This window comes from Grampus griseus, assembly GCF_964374135.1.
Source record: "Grampus griseus genome assembly, chromosome: 5".
Classification (NCBI taxonomy): domain Eukaryota; kingdom Metazoa; phylum Chordata; class Mammalia; order Artiodactyla; family Delphinidae; genus Grampus; species Grampus griseus.
In genome coordinates, this window is record NC_138998.1 from 101,378,037 (window position 1) to 101,404,179 (window position 26,143).

The following is a 26,143-nucleotide window of genomic DNA, read 5'->3' on the forward strand; positions in this document are numbered from 1 at the left end:
CTCTTTTATTTGCGTATCTTATTTGGAAGCATGACAGAAAAGCCAAGTCCTAAAAAAAAAAATAATAATAATAATATGATGTGGACTCTAGTCTCAGACATAAAAATTTCTACTGTGTCGGTTTAGGAAACTTATTTAACTTTTGAGGTTCTGTATTTAACTTACACTATAACTATATTTTCTAACTTCAGAGCTGTTGGGAATATCACATAAGTATATGTATGTAGATAGATTTTTTTATGTCAAACTTTCTTCAGATGTAAAGTATTATTATTAATTGACTTATATAGTGAAACAAAAAATATACTTTTAAAAATATTTATTTATTTTATTTATTCATTTTTGGTTGTGTTGGGTCTTCATCACTGCACACGGGCTTTCTCTAGTTGCAGTGAGCGGGGGATACTCTTCATTGCGGTGCGCGGGCTTCTCATTGCGGTGGCTTCTCTTGTTGCAGAGCATGGGCTCTAGGCACATGGGCTTCAGTAGTTGTGGCATGCAGACTCAGTAGTTGTGGCTCGCTGGCTCTAGAGCGCAGGCTCAGTAGTTGTGGCACACGAGCTTAGTTGCTCCACGGCATGTGGGATCTTCCCAGACTAGGGATCAAACCTGGGTCCCCTGCATTGGCAGTCAGATTCTTAACCACTGTGCCACCAGGGAAGCCCCAAAATATACTTTTTATTATGATATATTTTTTGATTCACATTTTATATTTTGGTCTTTAGTTACAAGCGTATGTGATGAATTCCACCGTTGAAAACACAAAAGAAATACTCTAAGTTAAGTCTTTCTGTCTTTTGATGTGTATATCCTGTAGGCCAGTGGTCCTAATTGGGGGGTGGGGGGAACCTTTATAATTTTGTCTCTGGTAAACCCAACAGTAATTTTACTAATTACCACAGCTCATGCTGGGAGCTCCTTACAGTGAGATAAGATCACCCAAGAAATTAGACCACTAATACTAACCCATACTTTTTGGCAGTGTTTGGATTTAGAGTTGTAAGTGTTCAGAAATCACATTAGTCTATCCATATACTGCACTGAAAACATGGAATTTGGGCAGAAATACCCTGCATTTCATTATATAAAGATAAGTTTTTAAGTTGTGTTCTTTTCCTTAGAAAATGGAATAAACTCTACCATCTATGTTGGGCTTTAAAATATCACCCACTAGAATGGATGATTAAATTAATGGGAGAAAAACTTCTTGGAAAGAATGCTAAATTCTGAGCCAAAATGTAAACATCAGAAATAGTTTTTAGTTTCTAGTTCCTGCCAAATTGGTGGATTAGCTCAGACTGCTGACTTCTCTTAAAATCATCTCAAGAGAAACAATAGCATTCCAGGCACTAATAATAACAAAATAAAATGAAAACAACAAGAAATGTGAGAAACCCATGGATAGACTGAAGGCTGTTTGACCTAGTATGGGGACCTGGGGTTCTGACTGCTGAGGCAGCAGTAAGAGGACAGATTGGATAGTTAAAAAAGAACCTAAGCGTTCAAATCAAGCAAATTTTTAAAAGTACAACAGAGCAAGCCCTGAGTAACAAAAAATAAGGAAATAACACAAGTAGAGATAGAAATAAGTTAAATGGAAAACAAAAGAGAAGATTAACACAAGAAAATCTCATTCTTTGAGAAGGTAAAGTAAGGAAAGTAAGTTAGACTGACCTCTGGCAAGAATAATCAAGGAGAAAGAAAAAAAGGGAAAGAAGAAATGCCAGAACAAAAAGTGTAGGACAAAAAGGGGAAATACTATAAACCCAGCATAGATTGGATTTATAATCATAAAATAAAGATTATAAAATAAAATATAATCATAAAAAGTTACAAAATATGATCATATAATAATATGGATATAGGAACTGTTGTAGTCTAGAACCAAGATTTCTTTCTAGGATGTTCTGTCCTGACCACTGGAACCTCTCCTGAAAGTGCCTCTTTCTTAGGCTTTCCTCCCTGATGGCCCGAGTTTCTATTTCTATTTCCATTTCTTAGAAGAGCTTCTGCTTCAGGCTACAAAAGCTATGGCAATCTCTCTCCAACTCTCACCTTCCTACTCATTCTCTCCAACTTCCTCCATTCCTGTTGGGCAGCAAGAAAGAGAAGTGGGAAGGTAAGGGATCGGGACTGCACTGCTTTGGAATAGCCATGCAACTGGCTCTTCTCACTGTAATTCTAAATGCAGGTTTCCAAAAACACATTATCACATATATTAGTATGGACTCATATATAAGGTGCTTTATGGGTTAAACCTACTTTGTAATCTTGCCTGGGGTCCTAATCACCATATGAAGTCATTTCAGCTGAACCTCTAGCTTAAGGGTTTCAAATTTTAGCTGTCAGATTTGTCCAGAAGTGCAAAATGATGCTTTCTTACAAATGAGAATCCTAATGGAATGTTCACACTAGAATAAGATAATTCTGGGAGTGGGTGATTCAAGAGGAGGGACAAATGAATTCAGAGAAAGAATACTCAAGACTTAAGATTGCCTAGGTCTCACTGGGCCTCCAGAAAGACCACAATGATGTAAAGTATTGTTTCTACGGGAAAATATTATAACCTACTTCGGTAGGCTAAATAATGACCCCCTAAATATGTTCATGTTCTGTCCTCAGAACCTCTAATGTTACCTTAAATGTTGTCTTTGAAGATTAAGTTAAGGATCTTGAGATGGAGACATTATTCTGTATTATTTGGGTGGTTCCAATGTAGTCACAAATGTTCTTAAACAAGAGAGACAGGAGGTCAGAGTTGGTAGTAGTTCATATGACAATGAAGCAAGAGTTGAGAGTGATATGAGGATGGGGCCATGAGCCCAGGAATGCAGGTGGCTTGTAGAAGCTGAAAAAACTGAGGAAATAGATTCTCCTTTGGAGTTCTAGAAGGAATGCAGCCCTAACAACACCTTAATTTTAGACCTCTGATCCCTGTAACTGTAAGATAATAAATCTGTGTTATTTTAGGCCACTGAGATTGTGTTTGTCACAAAAGCAATCGGAAAGGAATATACCCACTGACTTCAAATGAGCCTTTAAACCCATCTGTGATAAATTGCATTCTCCAAAGGTGGCTGCAAAAATATCTCCCATCTCACATACTCTTCTGCAATGTCATCTTGCCACTTCCCCAACACTATGTGGAATCTATTCTTTTCTCCCTCCTCCAAATCAGGGTGGACCCGGAGACTGCTTTGGTCAGTAGACTATGGTGCAAGTGATACAATGCCTCTTAAATGGCCTGGCAGCTTCCGCCTTCTTCCTCTTGCAAGCTAGGTACCATGAAAACAGTGCCACTTTAGGACTGCATACTCAGGGAAACTCAACCACATGGAGAAGCCCTGAAGCATGGCATACCATGTGGAGATAGAGATGCTAAGGAACCTGAGCTGTCAGACATATGAGTGAAAAGCCATCCAGGAGGTGGATCTTCCAGACCCAGCCACCCTGGCTGATCCCATGTGCAGCAGAGACAAACAGCTTAACCAAACCCTTTCTAAATATTTGATCCACGGATCATGAGCAAAATAGAATGATTATTTTAAGCCACTAATTTCGGGAGTTGTTTGTTACCCAGCAAAAGTTAACCAAAACACCACCTTTTTAGTGAGTTGGTGACTATCTGTCCAATGAACTGATATATATAATGTCTTCAGTGGCTATTAAGAAATGTTATGTTGTTGGCACTAAATGACCCCTGGTTAAAGTCTGTACATAATTTATCTCTATTATTTCAGCTGTTATTTCTGCCAGATTGCTATATCTAATTTCACAGAGTTCTAGTAAGAAATAAAATGAATAAAGTAAACCTGCTTTGTAATACTGAGGCATTATACAAATATTATTTTGTTAGTCTCTATGCAACATTGGAAGAATTGGAAGTTGCCTACGGCAACCAGAAACACTGACTTATTCTACTGACTTAATTATAGACAATTTCTAAATTAGGCTCTGGTCTATAGATTTGAGGGTGACTTTAGGTCTCTGCTACAGAATTAAGAACATAGATTTATGTGGCAATAAATTTCCCTGCTAATTCAAAATATTTTTCACTTCTGGCTTTAAGGTTCTTTTCCAAAGAGAAGCCTCTATAAATCTATTTTTCATGATTCTGTGTTTATTGCAATCTTGCTTGTAGATTTTTAATTTTTCAAAAAGGTGGATGGAAACATTTAGGATTGACGTTTTGAATGCTGAATCATGTAAATCTACAGAAGCATAAATATTCTACCACTTCGGATAATTTCTACCATGATTTCAGATCAAGTAAGTGTGTCTGCTCTAAGATTACACTTGTTTGTATTTACAGGTTGTCTTGGCTCCTTCAGAGCTGGATTATTCACTGCTGCTCGTCTGTCAACTAATGCTTACCCTGACCTAAGGAGCTGTGTCAATGGTAAACACCTCTACCATCAGTTTAAAAAACAAAACAAAACAAAAACCTGCAAGTAAAGTACCCCCATATAAATATAACTAATGTTTAAAAATCAACAAATGAGCCCTTGAAGGGCTGCAAGGCCCAGCAAGGAGGTATTCTCAAAATGCATTTGAAGGAATGTTTTTAATTTTTTTTTATTTTTATTTTTTTGGCCATGCCACATGACTCTAACACTGGATCAAATTGGCCAAATAATTATTTCTTTCAGTATTTATTTATTTGTTTATTATTTATTTAGTTTAAACTTTTTATTGAAGTATCATACATATATGTATGTATGTGTACAGCAATGTACATGAAAGATGAATTTTTTTCTTTTTCTTTTTTTTTTTTTGACCACAGTGTGTGGCTTGTGGGATCTTAGTTTCCCCACTAGGGACTGAACCTGGGCCACAGCAGTGAAAGCGCTGAGTCCTAACCACTGGACCGCCAAGGAACTCCCTGAAGGAATGTGTTTTAGATGTAAATGCTGCTGTTTTACTTAAAATGAATTTTCCACCTAATGTTTAAATTGAAGTGTTCCTTGTTTGCCAAGCTTTAGGTCATTGACTTCAGAATTTTATTCCCAAGAGCTTTAATTTGGCTGTTGTTGCATAATCATGTACTTATGACCAAATGTTAGAGTTGATTAATAGGTCAAAGTGGAACCACGTTTATTTTTCTGACTTTTGGCATCAACAATATAAATGTGGAAAATCTTGTGATATCAAATTAGCCTTTCCCCCCTGAAGTTCACATAAGGCCTAGTGATAATTCTCATAGATTATTTGTCTCTAGTTTGTCAATTTCCTGACTTACAGTCAGAGAGAAAAAGGTGAGATGGCAACATGTAAACTGGGATGTTTGTCCAGTGAATATTTTAAATGTAGCATTGGCATTATTGAGATATTCATTCATGTGCATTTTCTATAATTCAAAATTAGTTGTAACTACGCAAGTAAAACAGTTTGCCTAAACGTGTATATTTAATTCATACTTTATTTTTTCAATTTACCAAAGGACAAAAAAAAATTTGATAATTTCCTGATTAGCCTGTTTTCTGTCATTTTAACTAATACTTAATTTTCAAAAAATTTGATTTTATGAGGACTTTTTTGAAAAGTTCAGTAATTAGGTTTTAATTAGATTAAAAAAATTTTTTGTTTGCAAGTAACAGTTTGCTTTGCTAACATAAGCAAAGGAGAATGTAAAGGAAGGATGGAAGGAACTTGCAGATGAGCTAGGAAGGCTGGAGAAACAGGTGTGGAATCATGCAAGAGCCAGGGACCGTTGCAGTGTCTAGTGAGGTGAGAGTGACCACAAATAAGTCAAGACACAAATGGGCATATCATTTAAGATAGTGATAAAGTGCTGTGACATTTTATGAAGAAAATGTCCCTCCTTAGGAATCACAGTATTCTGCTACCTGTTTCCCAATGTCTGAAAACCATTTGACTAGAATTCTATTTATTTAAAGCAGGAGAATAAATCTGGTCCCTGTTATTCTATCTTAGCCCAATTTGGAAGTTCCAAAGTTTTCTATTGATACTACACTATTTCTATTGATATTGAGTAGTTTTATTGTTCTGCTTACCTCGTGGAATTGTTTTAAGGATCAAATAAGGTAATATATGAAAAGAATATTAAATTACAGTTATAAAGTACTGTATATATATGCAAATATAAAAGTAGCTCCCTTTTACAAAATATAAAGATTTGTCTAATGGATCCACTTTTCTTAATGAAAAAGTATTTGAAGGAATGAGTTATAATTTTTTTCCATCGACCATAGGCTTTGTGCACAGGATTCTATTAAAGGGTGTATAATTCTATTTTACCATGGCATGTGGTAAAAATTAAATAGATATATATTTCCTTCAGCCATTCCAGACCAGTGTAATCCTCTGCCATGCAATGAAGATGGATATATGACCTGCAAAGATGGCCAAGCTACATTCACTTGCATTTGTAAATCAGGTTGGCAAGGAGAGAAGTGTGAATTTGGTATGTACAATAAACCCAGCTGGCTCATCTGGATTGGCCTCCTGAAAAGTTCTCTGAAGGTTTTATTACTTTAAAAGTAATTTATTTCCTCCTTTTTAGATATAAATGAATGCAAGCATCCTTCAAATGTAAATGGAGGTTGTAGCCAGATTTGTGATAATACACCTGGAAGTTACCACTGTTCCTGTAAAAGTGGTTTTTTTATGCTTTCAAATAAAAAGGACTGCAAAGGTAAGAGTAAGAAGGTAGACTAAAAAGGTATTTACTATGTGAGAGCAAAATTCAATTAGAGGAATTCCCCCAGGAAATTCTTGGAAAACTCTTAGGTGGTAAGTGCTTGTAATAAGTATACATTATCATCTACCTTGAAACCTTGTGATACTATGGGACTGCCTTTGCTTTATTGTTTATAGAGTATTTTTTTACTCACAGAGTATTTTGTTGTCTTCTTATTGTGTGTGCATGTGTACATGCACGTGTTTTAATGAAGAATTTCATTATATGGTGATAAAATGAAGTTTTAGTGCAAGTCCTTGCATACTACAGTCTTTGCGAAATCGTTGTTTATCCTTTTTCTTCCAGACACTATAATATTATATCCTTTATTCCAATAAGATAAACGGTTTACAAATAAATCACCACAATCCTTAATAACTTCTTTCACTGTATTTTATATTTTCTTGTCAGAAATACCTTTCTAATTTCCAGTATAAACCCTTCATCTTGCACCTCATTTCCTGTTGTGGTTTTGAAAAAGATGAAGCTCTGGTTTTCCTTCTCTTTATACATCTAAGATCACATCACTGGTCATAACTTTTTTTCTTTTTTAATTTCAGACTTAAATAATTCCAGTCAGTTAGTTTAGCTTTTTAAGTCATTTTACTAGTGTATTTCTTTTTTTTTAAATTATGCTTCTCTTTCCCCCAAATTTTACCTTTCTTTTTTCTGCACAATGTCTTTTCCATTAGACTGCTTTAACTACCTTTACTAAATCTTCAAATATAAGTGCTAGGTACGTGGATGACTAAAAATGAAATTCTCCAGCCTGGAGTTAAATTTTGCCTTTAGAAAATGGGAGCAAGTTATTCTTTCTTCTCTCCTTTCCTCCTTCCCTTCCTTTCTTCCTTCTTTCCTTCCTTTTCTTCCTTCTTCCCTCCCTCCCTCTCTTCCTCCTTCTCCCCCTTCTCTTATTTCTTTCTCCCACCACTTCTCCTCTTTTTGTGATGAAGTAAAAAATTTAGTAAGTTAAAATGTAAAGTTTTCTTTTTCAACTCTATTCATATCTGCTTTGGTAAATCCTTAAATTGAATTCATATTCAAGGAGTGGTCTGTCCCTCACTGTATTGTAGTGTTTAGTCTAGCATAGTTTACTATAATATCATTTGAAGTGCAATTGAGTGACTCTAAGTGAACTGTATAAGCTAACGATTTATTATAAGCAGTTATCCAATTTCAGATTATATATGTTTCTTGTTTGCCTATTTGAAGGTGTTTGAGGTTAAAGATTTAGAATATCAATATCATTAAAACACCAGTTATAGAAAACCATTATAATGAAGGGATACCTTATGCATTCCACAAGCAAATAATACCCATTAAAACTTCTACATCTAAATACTTGGATAGTCTATACTGCTAAAGAATTTGTGATTTATATTTTTAATTAATAGGAATTTAATCCTTATCCATTGAGTTAATACACCTTAACAAAAAGTTCTCTTATAAATGAGTGTCTCTGATGATCAGGACATATGTTCTTGCATTCTTCATTTACATAGTCTTTTATCCATGATACCTAAGTAATAAAGTACAGACCTAGAAGAATATGTATACAACTGTTACAATAGGGCCTTTGCTAAAATGTGGATATGGCTGGGATTAAGCTGCCAGTAAATGTGCAAAAATGCAAGAATAAAACTTTTCATCAGACATTAGATGTCAGTGTAGAGTCATAAAATGTACATGCTATAACCGACACTCATATGATTTAAATGAGTCCTTGTAATATGCCTCAAACCAAATAAATTTAGTCATATGTTTTTACTTTCTGTTGAAAATATGGATTTTATAGCTCTTTTTAGAAAAGTAAGTATTTTTTGAAGTAATTGTAGATTCACATGCAGTTGTAAGAAATAATAAAAAGCGATCCCCTGTACCCTTTTCCCAATTTCTCCCGATAGTAAAATCTTACAAAACTATAGTACCTTATAACACCCAGGATATTGTCACGAATACAATCAACATACAGAAAAATTCCCTTACCACAAGGAATTGATTCATTTATTTTTGTGCAGGTCATTTTAAATAGAGAAATGTCTGAAAATTTGGCTATTAGTCTGTGGAAAAATTAAACTATCAATATCAACTTTTTAGAGTAGAAAATATATTTTTCATTCTGAGCTCACCTTTCCTCAGAGAGTACAAATGAAAAGAGTTCACTAATAATTACACCTCTATTGAACTATTTCTGTCACTTGTTTTGTTTTTCTCACAGGTGCTTATTCAGTAACTAGTTCCAATCAATACTTCGTCTCCTACTCTACTATGTAATATAAACGCATCTGAAATTTCTGGAATAGTAATTTAACACTAAAATTTACGCTGAATTAGCTGCACTTTATAAGTACTTTAACACCTTACCCAATCCCATTTAAAATTTGAATCACTCTTGAATACTTTAAGCCACAATAGTAGTATGCAGATTTAGCTATTGTCCATTTCCAAAGGAAAGGTGTAAGACTGATGAGCCATCTCATTTTTACTGTTTATATTTGTGATAATACAGAGTAAATATGCTGTTAAGACCATATTTCAGAAACATGTATTTAAGAATACATATTAAGAATATGATGAGTCTCTTCTTCCATTTATTTTCATACTGTATCCTGGTAGATAAGAAAAAAAAGTGCTTTTTTTCTTTTACGTGACTACAAAGGAAATAGCAACCATCAATCAAATTCCCTATGTATTTGTATAAAGAAGTCCTATTTAGTGAACTAATATATGATGATAGATTTAATATTTTGTTATTCCCAGACCACTTTGTTGTCTCATTAGATATATTAAACTAGATCCAGGAAACACAAATCAAGGGGTCTTTGCTAGTATCTTCTGGTATGGGAAAAATGTTTTTTAATATACTGGTTTCATTTATAGATGTGGATGAATGCTCTGTGAAGCCAAGCATTTGTGGCACAGCTGTGTGCAAGAACATCCCAGGAGACTTTGAATGTGAATGCACTGAAGGCTACAGATACAATCCCGTATCAAAGTCTTGTGAAGGTAAAGTTCTGGTGGTGTCATTGGTGGTGAAGAGGGTGTTTGCACCCTGATTTGATGTGAGAAGCATTGGTTCTTTAGTAGTATGCAATCTGATTGGCCCTCTAAGCTGTATATGAATCGGAGACCTCCCATATATGATAGAAGCAAAAGAACACATTTTTAAAATTATTTATTTATTTATTTACTTACTTTTGGCTGCGTTGGGTCTTCGTTGCTGTGCACGGGCTTTCTCTAGTTGCAGCGAATTGGGGCTACTCCTCATTGTGGTGTGTGGGCTTCTCATTGTGGTGGCTTCTCTTGTTGCGGAGCACGGGCTCTAGGCGCCCGGGCTTCAGTAGTTGTGGCTCACGGGCTCTAGAGCGCAGGCTCAGTACTTGTGGTGCACGGGCTTAGTTGCTCCGGCTTGTGGGATCTTCCCGGACCAGGGACTGAACCCGTGTCCCCTACACTGGCAGGCGGATTTTAACCACTGTGCCACCAGGGAAAAAACACATTTTATAATATTCAAAGATAAAAAGAACTTCTAGCTCTAAGGAAGAACACACGCACAAAAAGAAAGGCAAATTTAAAAATCATGTGGGTGTTACAACAAGGGTGGTTAGAAACCTTCGGTTTTATACCAAGCTTTTCAATGATTTTCTGTGCATATATCAGTGTGCCTTTTATTGTAAAATAGTAACTGACCTAGTTCTATTATAATTAAATACATGTAAAAGAAAGTCTCTTCATAACCAAATGATAACCAAGCTCTAAAACCTTAAGAAGTACTGATTAGTAATGTTAGTGCCTGTGGTTTTGGGAGAGCCCCTTGGAGCTTATGATTACTTCATTTGGCTCCAGTGGTGCTGCCATGTGTGCCTCAGGTAGCTTAGATGTGTTAGAGCAGGGGTCCCCAACGGCCAGGCCTACACCAGTCCACGACCTGTTAGGAACAGACCATACCTAGAGCAGGAGGTGAGGGGCGGGTGAGCAAGCGAAGCTCCATCTGCCGCTCCCCATGTCCCTCCATCACTCACGTTACCTCCTGAACCATCCCCCCACCGTCCGTGGAAATATTGTCTTCCACGAAACCAGTCCCTGGTGCCAAAAAGGTTGGGGACCACTGTGTTAGAGAGATTTTTTTAAAAAGCATGGATATATATAAATTATCTCCTTTGAATTTTTTAAAATTTCAAAATGAATTTAATACCATGACTAAAACTAATCAAATCAATAATTTTTCTATTGTGGCAAAATATATATATAAGATGTGCCCTTTAACCATTTTTAAGTGTACAGTTCAGGGGCATTCATTACATTCACACAGTTATGCAGCCATTACCATATCTGTTCCAAAACTTTTCCAAACAGAACTCTGTAACTGTTAAGCAATAAATTCCCCCTCCTCCCTTTCCCAGCCCCTGATAACCTCCAACTTACTTCTGCCTCTATGAGTTTGCCTAAATTGATGATAATCTTAGAATAGTTTTGTTTTCAACTATTTGTACTCCTTTTGAGATTTTGATGTGTTATAACCTTATGCACTCACTGAAAAATATCCCCCCAACCCACCATTTCTACTCTCCCACCACTCCAGGTGGAAATTACTATAGTAAGCCCTAAGCATTTGCAGACTTATTATTATCCAACTTCATCATCAATATTGTAGTTATATTCAACGAATGACAGATTTTTTTAAAAAGATGTAAATGTGAAAATGTAAATATATTTATATATAAATATATATTACTTTATTCCTCTAGTTATACTATTCAATTTTTATGGTACTGAGGGTTCACTAATTTGGGGAGGTCTATTTTAAGACATTTTAAGGGAGAACTTATATGCTATAATAGTATTTGAGTTTGGGAATTTTCAAAGATCACAGGGTGTATTCATCAAAAAGGTCAAGGATTGTAGGTAGCTAGCTCTGAAGTGTACTTTAGCTGAAGTATCTTATTACAGCTTTTCAAGAATGATTTTCTTAAAATATGGAGTAGGAACAGGGACCATATAGAAGATTTCACAGTATGGGAGGTAATAGCACAGTGAGGTTTTTTGTTTTTTTTACATAAGAAATAAATATATGTCCTTAAATTTATTGTCGCCAGTAATCGTTGCATTATGGAAAGTGAAATTTTCTTGATATGATCATTTAATCTCCAATTACATTAACCTTCAATTAAAAGGGATCTTTTCTTCCTTTCCCTTCCCTATCTTCCTATCCTCCCCTCCCTCCTCCTCCCCTCCTCTCCCCTTCCCTTCCCTTCCTTTTCTTTTCTTCAAAGCAAAGAGTTAAGAAGTAGTGTCAATGGAATTCATATGATCAGATGTGACAGTTACATGGAGATTCTCAGTCTTTTTTTCTTCAAAATCATAAAATTAGTATAATTGTTATATCTTTATTAATTATTAATTACTGAGAGTTATTCATTAAATTTGTTGGTCAGGTATATAAATAGAAATTACACTTGTAACTCACTTAAATTTCCATGGCAAGTGATTTGTGATTTGATGTCAAAGGAATTTCTTTCACAAAGGATTTATTATCATTGATTATCTCATACTAAAATCAACATAGTCCTTCTTCTGTGAGATTGAACATTTAGGAGATATTAAAATTTATGTTCTCTTTTACCCCAGATGTGGATGAATGCTCTGAGAACATGTGTGCTCAACTTTGTGTCAATCACCCTGGAGGTTACTCTTGTTACTGTGATGGGAAGAAAGGATTCAAACTTGCTCAAGACCAGAAGAGTTGTGAGGTAACATTTTGCAAGGCTAACCTTCCCACCTCTTTTTTAAAATGAAAGAACCAGGTACTTATTTCCACACAGTTGAGGTAAATCAAGAGAATACAGATGTCTATTATAACTGCTATAGTTCAAAGCAGGCTATGAGTCACAGTCCATTTTACTAATTTTGGTCATGTAAGTGGTAAACATTGTGGATAATTAGTGACTGGATTAAAAAAAAGAAAAGCTGCAGGGCCACAGTTCAGAGAGTGCTCATCTGTATAGCCTGTACATTTATAAAATGCAAAGTGTATGTTTATTTAAGAAACTAAGAAAAGCTGAGGTTTATACTCCTCTTTGTGAGAAAAAAGTCTTTCATAGAACTTTAGAGAAAACATTTTCCAGTGTCTGCTTTTCTTTATCTCACTCTGACAAGTTTGATCATGCCGCAGGCATGTTAGTACTTGCAAGAGTGCTCATAAAATCTCAGGTGGAAACAACTCTGTCAGAGTAGGATTTAGTTGGGGTTTAAGTATATGGAAATTCAGAGAGGTCAATTTTGTTAATTTGTATCTCTCAAAATTGCTTTTAGTTACTAAGATTCAATTCATAATTGATCCAGAAATTGAATGTTGGGGGTAGGTTCTAGTTCTTCTTCCATTGTAATAAATAGATCAACATTTGAAGCTCTTTTTTTTTTTTCCTAAATAAGGATCACATGTTAGTGATCTTTAGTCAAATTCTTGAATCTCTTTTAATTTTTAAAAGTTAAAGTGAAATTTCAAATGCTTATGAAGCAGATAGTAAAAAAAGCCCTAAACTAAATAATGATTTAATCATGAATTTACACATACCTCTTTATCTGCTACCCAGAGAAAGCTGTGTATGTCCAAAAAATGTAACATTTCATGTTATGCCACCTACTTGGTAAAGAAAGGTAAGGTAAGCTAGTTGGCGTACGTAATAACGTTGGTAGTACTTCATTGGACTGTATTGTGTTCATGTCTATTTTGTAATTTGGTTTTCTATTATTTCAGTATTTGTTGTAGTTACACATTACCATCTACCTTGGAATAGATTTATGGAAGTTCTAAGAGGAAATGAGATATTATTTCTGGACCTAGATTTAATACAGTGCTGTTTACACAGTTCCCCCCAGAATATCCCTGTATGTATGCCCAAGAACTTCTCCCTTAAAAACCTTTCCATTTTAATATTTGTTTTTGCTCTTAGAAGGAAAAAACCTTGATGTTACATCAGATGACTCTAAATCACTTTTTTTTTGGTGAATTCCTTGGAGATTACAGTGATATCTTACTTTATATTTAACCCATTCCGGTTTTCCAGCATTCCCTTTACTATCTAGATAGCAAATTTTTGCTCAGAAAAATTTTGGCTTAATTAAGACTTTAAAATGTGTATTCTTGGAGATTATACTGATCGGCTATACAAGGAAGTAAAAGATATTGCTTTATTATTACCATGGGTGTTCTTAATTTATTTTAGTGTATCACAGAGGATACATTTGACAAGAACACTAGGAAATAGAGAAAAGATGATACCCTGACACAAACACCAAGCAGTAACCTATGCTTTTTGTTTGTTTTGTTGCCTTTTCTCCAGGCTGTTCCAGTGTGTCTTCCTTTGAACCTTGACAAAAATTATGAATTGCTTTACTTGGCAGAGCAGTTTGTAGGGGTTGTTTTGTATTTAAAATTTCGTTTGCCGGAAATCACCAGGTGAGGTATCAATGTCAATGATAATTTCTAGAGATAAGCAGGTCAGGACATAAGAAAAGAAGTGACTGAAAGGTTTAAAATGTATGAAATTTTATTATCAGATAAGTTAGGTATATTATCAGTCAGATGATATGAGGTACCCCAAAGTTCATTTTTATCTTTACACGTAATTTTCATGCTTGAATCATTTGGGGTCGTTCTAGGCTGATTTTCTCCAATGATCATTTGATCTTAATCCATAGTTCTTCCTTTTCTAGTGAATACATATTTACTAAGAAGCTGGGAAAGTAGATTTAATGTATTTGTGAAATTTTCTTTCTTTATACATGTTGTTAAAAATTAAGTAAAGAGAAATATTCAAAATACTGCTTTTAGAATATAGTTATATTCATAATTATTAAGGAAACTATATATGATTGCTTAAGTAGTATTTTAAAGGAATGCATCGCATGATTTTAGTTGACTATCTGGGTACTTTATCTGTCGTTCCTGTAGTTAGGCTGACTTTTGGGAGGGAGTAATTTCTTCTATTTTTGAGTCATGACTAATTATCAAATTTTCTCAGAGCCATACATTGTTGGAACTAGGAAAAGAATTTCAGAATTTGTTGGAATAATGGAAAGGAAACATTTGAGACTGATTATAGAGTACAAATTTTAAAATATTTTAATTAGATAAGCATGAATATTTAATTCATTAGATATATGAGTGATTATTCATTAAATAATTCAACTCAATCCATAGAAATTTTACCATTCAGGAACATTGAAATTTATTCACTGATTTAATTGTGCTCTTTTGACACTCTCGTTTCCCCCAAGTTGTGGTTTTCCCCTTTAACATCTCAGAGCAAATAATATCTTCTAGTGATTTGATTGTAGACAACCTTTCCTTGCTATGAGAGTAATGAGAATGAGAGAGGAGAGTTCATTATTACATACCTTCAGGCACTTTCAGAGGTATTCATTTTTCACAATTCACAAATGCTTGGGCTGTAACATTGGATCAAATTGGATCAATTATTTCTTTCAGTATTTATTTGTTTATTATTTGTTTAGTTTAAACTTTTTATTGAAGTATTATAAATATATATATATACACATAGAAATATACATGTATCTTACATGTAAGCTTGATGAATTTTTATAAGCTGCCACCTGTGTAACGAACACAAAGAACAGCTAACACTTTTATATTTATTTTTTCTTTTTTTGCAAATTCCTTCAGCTCTGTTTCCCATGATCAAATACTTACCCTACCCCAAAGTTAGCAGATTCATTTTTTTCACTCTACAATACTTCTGAAAAAGAACGAATTGTTCCCCAATATAATGAGTCAGTATGCTGATGTATTCCAGACAGAAAATGTGCAGAACACGACTCTTTGAATGACTGGTTTAGCATGATTTTACAAAGAGAAGGAAATTATCTCCATAATAGGATGAACTTCTATAAGATCCTGAGAGTACATAGATTTGGATTTTGGCAAGATAATAATGCTTCACATCAGCAAAATGTGATGAATATGAAAGAGAATAGAAGTCCCTACTCGAAGCAAAATGGTTCTTTTTAATATGAGTTCAGTAAATTCCTACTACATTGTTATCTACCCAACATACTTTACTCCACATTTACCTCTTTGTAATATTTTCTTGGAATTCTAAAGACTAAAAAGTTTATTCTATCACTTTTTCTTTTTCTTTCTTTTTTTTTTTTTTGTCATACACGGGCCTCTCACTGTTGTGACCTCTCCCGTTGCGGAGCACAGGCTCCGGACGCGCAGGCTCAGCAGCCGTGGCTCACGGGCCCAGCTGCTCCACGGCATGTGGGATCTTCCCGGACCGGGGCACGAACCCGTGTCCCCTGCATCAGCAGGCGGACTCTCAACCACTGCGCCACCAGGGAAGCCCTATCACCTTTTCTTTGTTCCATTTGAGGTAGATTTGTGCCCCATTGCAAGTGGTGCCTCTATCACTATACTATTATATGTGGAATAAGAAAGAGTGTGGGATTCTTTCTTGCCTTATTTAGTAATTATCTGAATTCTTGATTTTTTAACTTAAATTTCCTTTATTTTAACTTAACTCAGATGACTAATAGTTATACAACTATTTTTCCTATTCCCTGTTTATCTTTTTTCAGTCATTTTGCTTTGCTGGTTCCTTGGAAACTTTAATGCTAATTCTCATTAAAGTATCCTAAGGGCACTGAATTGATATATATTATTTTTTAGTCCAGCATACTTAAGATTTTTTCCTCCCCTGTAGTAGCTACATACATATATGTGCAGAGTCTTAACAGCAACAGGTGTTATCAGAGCTCAGATAGCCCCAAACGCATGACTATATCTTTTAAGCTCTCCTTCCATGTACTCTAGTATAGTAATTTATGCAATTAGAGTTTGGGGGAGCTTTTGAAATTAAATGAACAGATACATTTAAAAGTCTTTGACTTTACCTTCTTTTACCACACATGAAGTCTTAATTAAGCTTGCAATCATCCAGATACTACCTTGTGTATCCCTGTGACTGATTCCTTCCTGACATATATGAAATCATAGGAAAATATGTTTTTGATGGATAAACTTCAATCATGGAATTGTAACATCTTTTACTAATCATGTATGGATACAGCAAAAAAAAAAAAAAAAAGGAATCTTAATGTCAGATTACATAGTGTATAAAAGGCTCCAGGAGAGAGACAATATGCCTAATATTTGTACATGAGTATTCCTGCATTTTAAAGAGTGCCTTCAAAACAAATGCCAAAAGATGAAAAATTATCAAAGCATCTTTTCATTGGGAAAAAAGATTCCACGAATAAGCAAGAAGATATAATAACTTGATTTTAAACACACATGGAGCCAGAGATAATACAAGAACAGCTTAGTCCTGCCCTTCTCTTTTATTTTTTCCAGGGAAAGAGTTGACTCTTTCAACGTATTGCTGTTTGCCAGTACAAGAAAAAAAAGAATAACATAGTCTTCAATATTGCTTACTATTAAGTCTCTCTCTTTGTCCATTGTTTAGATTTTCAGCTGAATTTGATTTCCGGACATATGATTCAGAAGGTGTTATCCTGTATGCAGAATCTTCTGATCACTCAGCTTGGTTCCTGATTGCACTTCGTGAGGGCAAGATTGAAATTCAGTTTAAGAATGAATATACAGCCAAAGTCACAACTGGAGGCAAAGTTATTAATGATGGTTTATGGAATATGGTACGTTTTGCTGAATTCATAAAGAATCTTTCCACTTTGATGCAATTTGTATAAAACCATTGATCATTTTTTTAATAGTGATACCAAAGCAAAATAATTTTGGGTTTATCTGATGTTGTGTGAAGTATATTCTACATGCTGTAAATCCCTGAAACAGCCTGAGACGTTATTATCTCTCAATATATTGCAGATTTCCCATAACTGAAGTTGTTTTCAGTTATTTGCTTTGTTAAAGACAACTACTCTGTCCTTAACTTTTTACCTTTTTTAGTGGCTGTCACTGGGTGAACAGTGATATTGCTCGTATAGGTCAGGGGTTATTCTAAGACAACACTGATCATGGACAACTACACTGGATAGCCATCAATATTTTTAATGTAAAAGAGAAATACACATAGTAACAAAATAAAAAATTTAATTTAATTTTAAATATTATCATGTAGGTATAATCAGTTTGTACAAACAGGATACACTAGCTGGTACCAATTATAGTGCTTAGAAACTAGCATTTTTAGATAATCCCTAAAAGTGAGTCTTTATTTTAATAATCAAGAACAGCACTTTAATTTACTGTATTAAAATGGAACTTTTCTTGGAGAAGGAATTACTTGGAGAAGGGATTACTGTTAGTCCACAGAGGGGAGAATTCCTTTCTGCAATTAAATCAATGCTACTTTCAGCAGAGAAGAGCAGAGAGAAGAATGTTGTGCCCCAAACAGACACTACCTAAGCCTGTGGGAACTGACAAGAGGTCCATGTTGAGCAGCCATGTAAAGTCATCACTAAATTATTTCATTCTTATATTTATCCACTCTTGCAGTCATATACGCAATAAGCTTTTAGTGAGCATGTTTAAAGTGCTACATCCCTGAGTTCAAGGCTCTAAAACTATAGCAAGAGTTTGTCCTTGCTCGAGGTTAGTACCTCACAGTTTAGTAGCTGATGCTGCCTTATGAACTAATACAATATAATGTGAAATATGTTACAGGAAGGTGGTAATAAAGAACAGTTGGGTGCAGATATGGTTCACCGAAAAGGGGGCTGTCTGTCTTTTGGCAGCCATGGATTTTGGGCTCCTAACTCTAAAAGAATAGTGTCTTCACAAGATCAAATGCAACTGTCAGAGAAGTCACTAAAATTCTCTGACTTCTAATGCTTATTAGTGTATCTTTGTTACTACATCTTTCCTACTATAGCTCTATCTAGAATATTTGATGCATACAGCTATACCTCCAATGTGCTGCAGAATACATTTTAATGCCTAACGTCCCTAAATCACCTATCTAAAACTGCTAAAATCACTTTTGCAGCAAAAGAGAGTGAACAGAATTTTTTCTAATGAGTTTATACAAATTGAAAATATCAGCTGTTTGAAGGTGAATTTAGATAAATTTCTAGGTAGGATATAATATGTATAAAGAAGAAGGTAAATATTTATCTGTGAAATTATCATGAGTTGCAAGTAGTGTTTATTAAAGAACTGTTCATGAGTGATATTATTAAAGACAGAATTCGAGGGCTTCCCTGGTGGCGCAGTGGTTGAGAGTCCGCCTGCCGATGCAGGGGACACGGGTTCGTGCCCCGGTCCGGGAAGATCCCACATGCCGCGGAGCGGCTGGGCCCATGAGCCATGGCCACTGGGCCTGCGCTTCCGGAGCCTGTGCTCCGCAACGGGAGAGGCCACAACAGTGAGAGGCCCGCATACTGCAAAAAAATAAATAAATAAAAAGAGACAGGATTCGGGATGGATGGAAGGTAGCTGTTCAGTTTCATTTATTTGTCTCCTATGTTTATGATTCTTGTTAAAAAGAAACTATTATTTAATGATATGCCCATGTTTTAACTAAAACACTTACATTAAAATCTCCCTCTATAAACTGAATACAAGTTTATATAAAAAATAAAGTTTAAGAACAATAAGCAAGTCAGAGAAAAACTTGACTCTGGTAATAAACTTGGTGCTGGCTGTTTTTCTTTAAATTGTAATTCAATATTGTAACAATTTATGCATTTTACGTCCCCGAGCATGGTAGTTTTACTAGCTTTTAATCCTGATGATTTATTAAAGAATTATATACTGTTTCAAACAAATTTATGCAGCACAGAAATTATTTCAAATAAATAAATACTTTAAATAAGTATTTTAATTTTAATTAATGACAAAGTGGTTAAGTTAAATTAATCTGTAAACTGGACTATGGATTATTTTAAAATTTTAAATAAAATACTTTAAAAATAAGAAATTAGAATTAAAGCATATAACAGAATTGTTTTGTAATTCAGATTTAAAAAATTGAATGTGTAATGATTAAGTCATTAGAATGGCTACAACCTGTAGGAATAAATATTGCTACTTTGTAAGTGATTATTATATTTCATAGTTGGGTATAATCCTAATATTGGTGGGAAATATATAATTTGTATAATAATTTCATTTATTCAACAAAATATTTATTGAGCACTTTATGTGCTATTCCTTCTTCTAGGTGGTGGGGATACAACAGTGAATAAAACAAAGTCCCTGCTCTAATGGAGCTTGCATTGTGGTGGTGAGATGAAAACCACAAATGCATCAACAAATAGACATGTCAGATAGTGATTAATGCTATGAGAAAAAAGAAAAGCAAGGCCAGGCAATAGAGAATGATGATGGTGAGTGTGCATATGGAATCAGGAAAGCCATCTCTGATGAGATTACGTTAGAAAGAGACTTGAGGACACAAGACCGGAGAGCTTTTTGGGGGAAGATAATTCTGTCACGTGAACAGCAAATACAGAGTCTTAGGCTAACTTAGATGATTTTGAGAAGTGACATAATCTAATTTGCATGTTAAAAGATAATCCTGGTTAGGACCTAATGGCTTTGTGGAAACTAGACAGTAGAGAGTAAGGACAGAATAGGATGTGGGGTTAGGAGACTATGGCAACAACACAGTGGAGAGAAGATGGCAGCTTTGACTGGAGTGTTGATAGTGGGAGTGGTGAGAAGTGGTCAGATTCTGTATATATTTTTAAGGTCCAGCTTTCAATTTAAGGTAGATAAAAACTTTTTGGTATTCAGCATAAAGAGGGCTTTAAAGGCCCTGAGATTGGTTATTGTCAATCTGTCGTTTTAAACTCTATCACATCCAATATAATGCTCTAATTATTATATAAAAAAGAAAATAATTTTTAGAAAGTAATATGTATTTCCATATGTAAATGCTCAAGTTCAAGTATAATATTTGTCAAAGCTTACTCCTATACATAGAATAACATGAAAGCTACAACTGAAGACATGCTTGGGGGTGTAGAATTGGCAACTGAAAAACCATAAGTGCATAAATGGTATTGCCATTAGTAATAGTAATTTTACAAAATGGTGAGAAAATCTTGATAAAGATCCAAACAAAACAAACATCAATCTCTTCTTTGTTTACAAGATTATTACATTCTTGAAAAATTCAGTGAATGCTGAAGTGGTACAACAGATATTTAGTGTTTATATTACACACAAGCACAGGTAATTATAAGCATGAGTATACCCTACATGAATATCTTCTAGGAAGGTTCAGAAAATTTGTAGGATATTGGATATTTTATTATTTATTTTGCATGACTATCCTGCATATTGCAGGGTGTGTCTAGCATCTTGCAATGTCAGCATACCACTTACTGTGAAAACTAAAAGTGCCCACCACCCCCAAATTTGCCCTAGAGTGGGGCAATAAAGCCCCCTTTAAAAATATTTGCATGACTAGAGGGATGAACTCTGGGGCTTATTATAGAGGTTAAGAAGAAGAGGATCCAGCAAAGAAGACTGCGAAGGGGTGTGAGGAGAAGCAAGCCAGACGGAGGTCCTGGAGGCTAAGTTAAGAACATCTTTCAAAGAGGGAATAATCATTAGAATAAAATGATGGTGACTGGTTATATTAAGGACAGAGCCTTGACCAACTTTAAATCTGTAAATGTTACCAAATTTATTTTATTTACTTTAGAGCATAGATTTTTCCTTCCTGTAGTAGTGCTTTAATATGCCTATTGTTTGGCTTCCCTGATTGATAAGTAAACGAAGGGTTTGCATTTAGAGTCCTACAGTTTTACATAAGGAGATTGCAGCAATGGTTCTTCAAATTGCCTTTATGGGAAGATTTTTAAAAAATATATTTATTTATTTATTTTCCTTATTTTTTTGTCTGCAACACGTCTTATTTGCGACACACGGGATCTATGTTGAGGCATGTGGGATATTTTTGTTAAGGCGCGCAGTCTCTTCGTTGCGGCACTCGGGCTTCTCTCTAGTTGCAGCGCGCGGGTTTTCTCTCTCTAGTTGTGGCTCGCGGGCTCCAGAGCCCATGAGCTCTGTAGTTTGCGGCACGCGGGCTCTTGTTGAGTCTCACAAGCTCAATAGTTGTGGCGTCTGGGCTTAGTTGCCCTGCGGTATGTAGTGATCTCAGTTTCCCGACCAGGGATCAAACCCTCGGTCCCTGCATTGGAAGGGGAATTCTTTACCACTGGGCTACTAGGGAAGTCCAGGGAAGATTTTTTTTTTTTAATTGTTGGTTACCACTACTTCCAACCGTTTTTAGAAATCCAAACTACTTTCAAAATTGGAAAAAACCAATTTAATTTAATGTGCTTTCTTATGACCTCAACTATTTTTGAATTTTGAAATAAAATATAATTTGTGCATAATGAACAGAATACTGAATGTACTAACTTCTCTTAATTTATATTAAAAATTTATTTACCTTATTGATTTCATATTTATACTATCAGACAAATGCAAAATAAGGGCGCTTAAAAGTTTTCTAAGATTTTCTTTTTTGCAGTACGCGGGCCTCTCACTGCCGTGGCCCCTCCCGCTGTGGAGCACGGGCTCCGGATGCGCAGGCCCAGCGGCCATGGCTCACGGGCCCAGCTGCTCCGCGGCATGCGGGATCCTCCCGGACCAGAGCACGAACCCACGTCCCCTGCATCGGCCGGCGAACTCTCAACCACTGTGCCACCTGGGAAGCCCCCACTTTCTTTTTTTAAACTGTTAATTTTATGGCACACTGGTGTTGAAAGATATATATTATAAATGGGTGTTTAAATATAATAGAAAAATATTGATTTTTAAACTTTAAAATATGGTATTGATTTAATTTTCGATCAAGAATTACCACACTAAAGCACATTTTTATCACCTTTATACTAATGTGACATTTCAAATGTATTGGAACAAATTAACAAGTACAGTAAAATGATTACTTTGGAAAATTATATACTGGAATAATAACAGGATTTTTCAATCGTGGTGTTTCAAATGAAATGCAGTAATGTTTGGTTGTTTGATAATTTTTGTCTTTTTAATTATAGGTCTCCGTGGAAGAATTAGAACAGAGTATTAGTGTAAAAATAGCTAAAGAAGCTGTAATGAATATAAATAAACCTGAAAGCCTTTTTAAGCCTACCAATGGGTTTCTAGAAACCAAAGTATACTTTGCAGGAATACCTCGGAAAGTGGAGAATGCACTCATTAGACCGGTAACGATCCAAGCTTATATCATTCATCATGGGTGAATTCCTTCATCTGTAATAGATTTGAAAATGTGTTTTTCTGAGAGTCAAATAAAGTTATTTTGTTGAACATACCAACTGTGAAAACTTGAATTGAACATGGAAAAATAACATTATCAACCCTTGAAATTATATTAAGGAAATAAGAAAATGAATGTAGTGTTTTGAGCCCATTTAAATTCCCAGCATTACTCATGGAGAAGTAGATTTTCAAAAATTCTCCGAGTATCAGTTCAACGTTAACATTATAATAGTCCATACTCAGCCATTAAACATATAAATACATATATTTGAGTCCAAAATTACATGATTTTGTAGAAGCCTGTCAAAGAACTTTCTTAGGTCTGTTTTAGGACTAAAATTTGGGAGATAAGGATAGCACATGAGGTGGAATGTTTTAAATAGAAAAATCTTTGGTGGGAATATAACTGCAGCCTGTCATAAATTGAAGTTAGATATAACAGATGATTTTCTGTATGTGGTATTTGACTAACTACCATGGAAAAGGTTTCATGAAGGAGACTAATCAATGACCTTGAAGAGTTTTAAATTTTTCATTTGAAGTCATGGGTCTGCCAATTTTACACTTGCTGATTTAACTTAAATATTGACCATTTTGTATCCATCTTTCAGTTACCTTAGCTTTTAAAAGATTTCTGTGATATGATATAAAACCTGAATTAGTTAACTCATGTCAGAGTGAATATACCTGTCCTTTGAAATTGATAAATCAAGACATTTAAAAAGTAAAATAAATTATTCAAAAAGAATCAACTATTTATGAAATGGCTGCATGTCTTGAATGTGGCTGGTTGCTTTGGTGAGACTGAAGAATGCAAACACTTTTGTTCCTGAAGAGGCTTAGTATCTGATGGCAAGACAAACCTAGTTTAAATGCAGTTAAAGAAAAACAGAAAGCAGCTTAGAACTCAGGGGCACAGCTAGAAGCATATATGGAACTCGAGAGCAGAAGAGTTAGTGCTGGATGATGCAGAAGAGGCAGGTGGGGCTTGAGGTGTTAAAAATCACTAGGATCCCAGTGGAGGTCTCTGATGGCATAAGCTCACTTTTACTGAAAAAGACTGTCCATCTGAAGGACACCTTGAACAAAATTTAGATAAAATTCAAAATATGTTAAATACTTTAAAATGTCATCAAAGAAAGAATTTTGCCTCTAAATGAAAACCTATATCTTATAATCAATTAAGCCACTTCATTTATGAGTCTGTCTTTTTTAAGTTTAAAATGCTTTCATTGATCTATATTTTAAATTGTTAGATTAACCCTCGTCTAGATGGATGTATTCGAGGCTGGAATTTGATGAATCAAGGAGCTTCCGGAGTAAAGGAAATCATTCAAGAAAAACAAAATAAGCATTGTCTTGTCACTGTGGAGAAGGGTTCCTACTATCCTGGTTCTGGAGTTGCTCAATTTAGCATAGATTATAGTAAGTGATTTCCCATTTTATCTTTCTTTTCTCATTACTGTTTAAATTTATTCATTGACAAACAGCAATAATTCCTTCAGTAAACATTGTTGAGTACTTACTATGTGCCAGATATAGTGTTAGGCTTATTCATACTGTTATATATTTTTAATAGAATTTTTCCAAGTATATTGGGAGAAAAAATGTAGTTGAATGTGCTTATGTTGTTATTTAAAGGTTATTGGCACATAATCTGATTAATTTTGGGTAAATTAAATTTACCTGTTTTAAGGTTCACCAGTTTCTCAGTTGTATTGAGTCTACTGATTAATGCATCAAAGGTATTCATCTTTATTTCTAGCATTTCCATTTAATCCTTTCCTAAAATATCAACCTCTTTGTTAAAATTTCCCATCTGTTCATGCGTGTTGTCCATCTTTTCCCAAGCCTTCAACTTATTAACCATAATTAAATTCCTTGTCTGACAGTTCCAATATCTGTGTCATATCTAAATCTGGTCATATTGATTGCTTTTTCTTTTGACTGTGGGTCATTTTTCCATGCTTCCTTCTGCATTTAATAATTTTTGTTTAAAGGTGGGTGTCAGATAAAACAGTAGAGACTGAGATAAATAATATTTACATTTGGAGATGAGCACAGCTCTCCTTTTGCTAGACACTTAATGAGGGGACTTGAATCAATCTAGTCAAGAATTGAGCTGCTTCGGTTTTCTTGTTTCAATGACTACCCTTCAAATTCCTTTAATATACCTTGTGCTTAGGGTAGCGGCCAGAGGATTTTTCTTAATAACTGATCCACCCTCAGCTTTAGATATTGCTTTCATTTGCCTCAAGAAAGTGTCTCTCTCTGGTCTTGTTTCACTCCCAGAAGTGCTCTTAGTTGTTACTTGACATTTGCTAGCAATTTAGAGGGGTCTGGGGGTCAGAGGAGCATTCTCTAATGTTCTGGTGCAGATTCAGTCTTAGACAGGTGTTAACATTCCTGTGTCTCAGGGGTGTGGACTTTCCACTGTCCCCCCTCCTGCCCACCAGTAAGGGAGATATCTAATGGTCAGGACTCAAGGTGTATTCCTGCTCCTTCCCCAGGGTAAATGATATTTTGTTGTTGTTTTGTTTTTTGCTATTTTCATTCCCTAATCTGTAGGTGCAATGGGACTTTGATGTGACCTAACAGCAACAAGATTTTGCTGCCTTTCCCCTAATGCTTTAAGTCTTGCTTAGAGCAGACAAAGAATGATCTGGGTGAGACTTTGTGCCTTTCCTGCAGTTTGCTGTTCCTCTCCCCTTGGGCTTGTACTAGGAAGGAAACTTTCTGTAATCTCTTTCTCTTCTCCCAGTTTTTCTCTTGAGCACCAAGTAAGATCCTTTGAATGGGTATGAATTTCCCATGTGTTTGCAGTTTCCCTGGCTTCTATATTCTCACACCAGCCCCTACTTGGACTTTAGCGTTTTGTTAAGATTTTTACCTACATGCTTTTTACCAAATTGTATAGTGTTTGTTGTCTGCCTTGGGTAAGAGAGTACTTTCCTCCTGTTTCTCCCTCGAAGCATCTGTCTTCCTTTAGGTTTCTAGTCAGTTGTTCTGCAACCTCGGCTCTTGGTGATAGTTCAAGAAAAGTTGTACTTATATAGATAATTGGTCTTTTGTTGTTTTAAGAATGGGAACGAGTACTCTCCGCAGTTTTATATAGTCTAATAGGAACAGGAACTCTTGCCAAACCGACCCCAGGTTTTTACCTTTACAAATAATACTTCTGGGATATCCTTGGACATTTATCC

At 35.1% G+C, this 26,143-nt stretch overlaps 1 protein-coding gene across 1 annotated transcript in view; it reads left to right on the forward strand.

Moving 5' to 3' along the window:
* Nucleotides 1-26,143, forward strand: part of PROS1 (protein S) — a 57,420-nt gene that overhangs the window by 23,387 nt on the left and 7,890 nt on the right. The window contains exons 4-12 of the mRNA XM_082654818.1: nt 4,313-4,399; nt 6,302-6,424; nt 6,524-6,655; nt 9,581-9,706; nt 12,329-12,450; nt 14,044-14,159; nt 17,188-17,377; nt 22,718-22,885; nt 24,197-24,365. Of these exons, the coding sequence (XP_082510944.1) occupies nt 4,313-4,399; nt 6,302-6,424; nt 6,524-6,655; nt 9,581-9,706; nt 12,329-12,450; nt 14,044-14,159; nt 17,188-17,377; nt 22,718-22,885; nt 24,197-24,365 (1,233 nt within the window). The remainder of the gene's footprint in view (nt 1-4,312; nt 4,400-6,301; nt 6,425-6,523; nt 6,656-9,580; nt 9,707-12,328; nt 12,451-14,043; nt 14,160-17,187; nt 17,378-22,717; nt 22,886-24,196; nt 24,366-26,143) is intronic.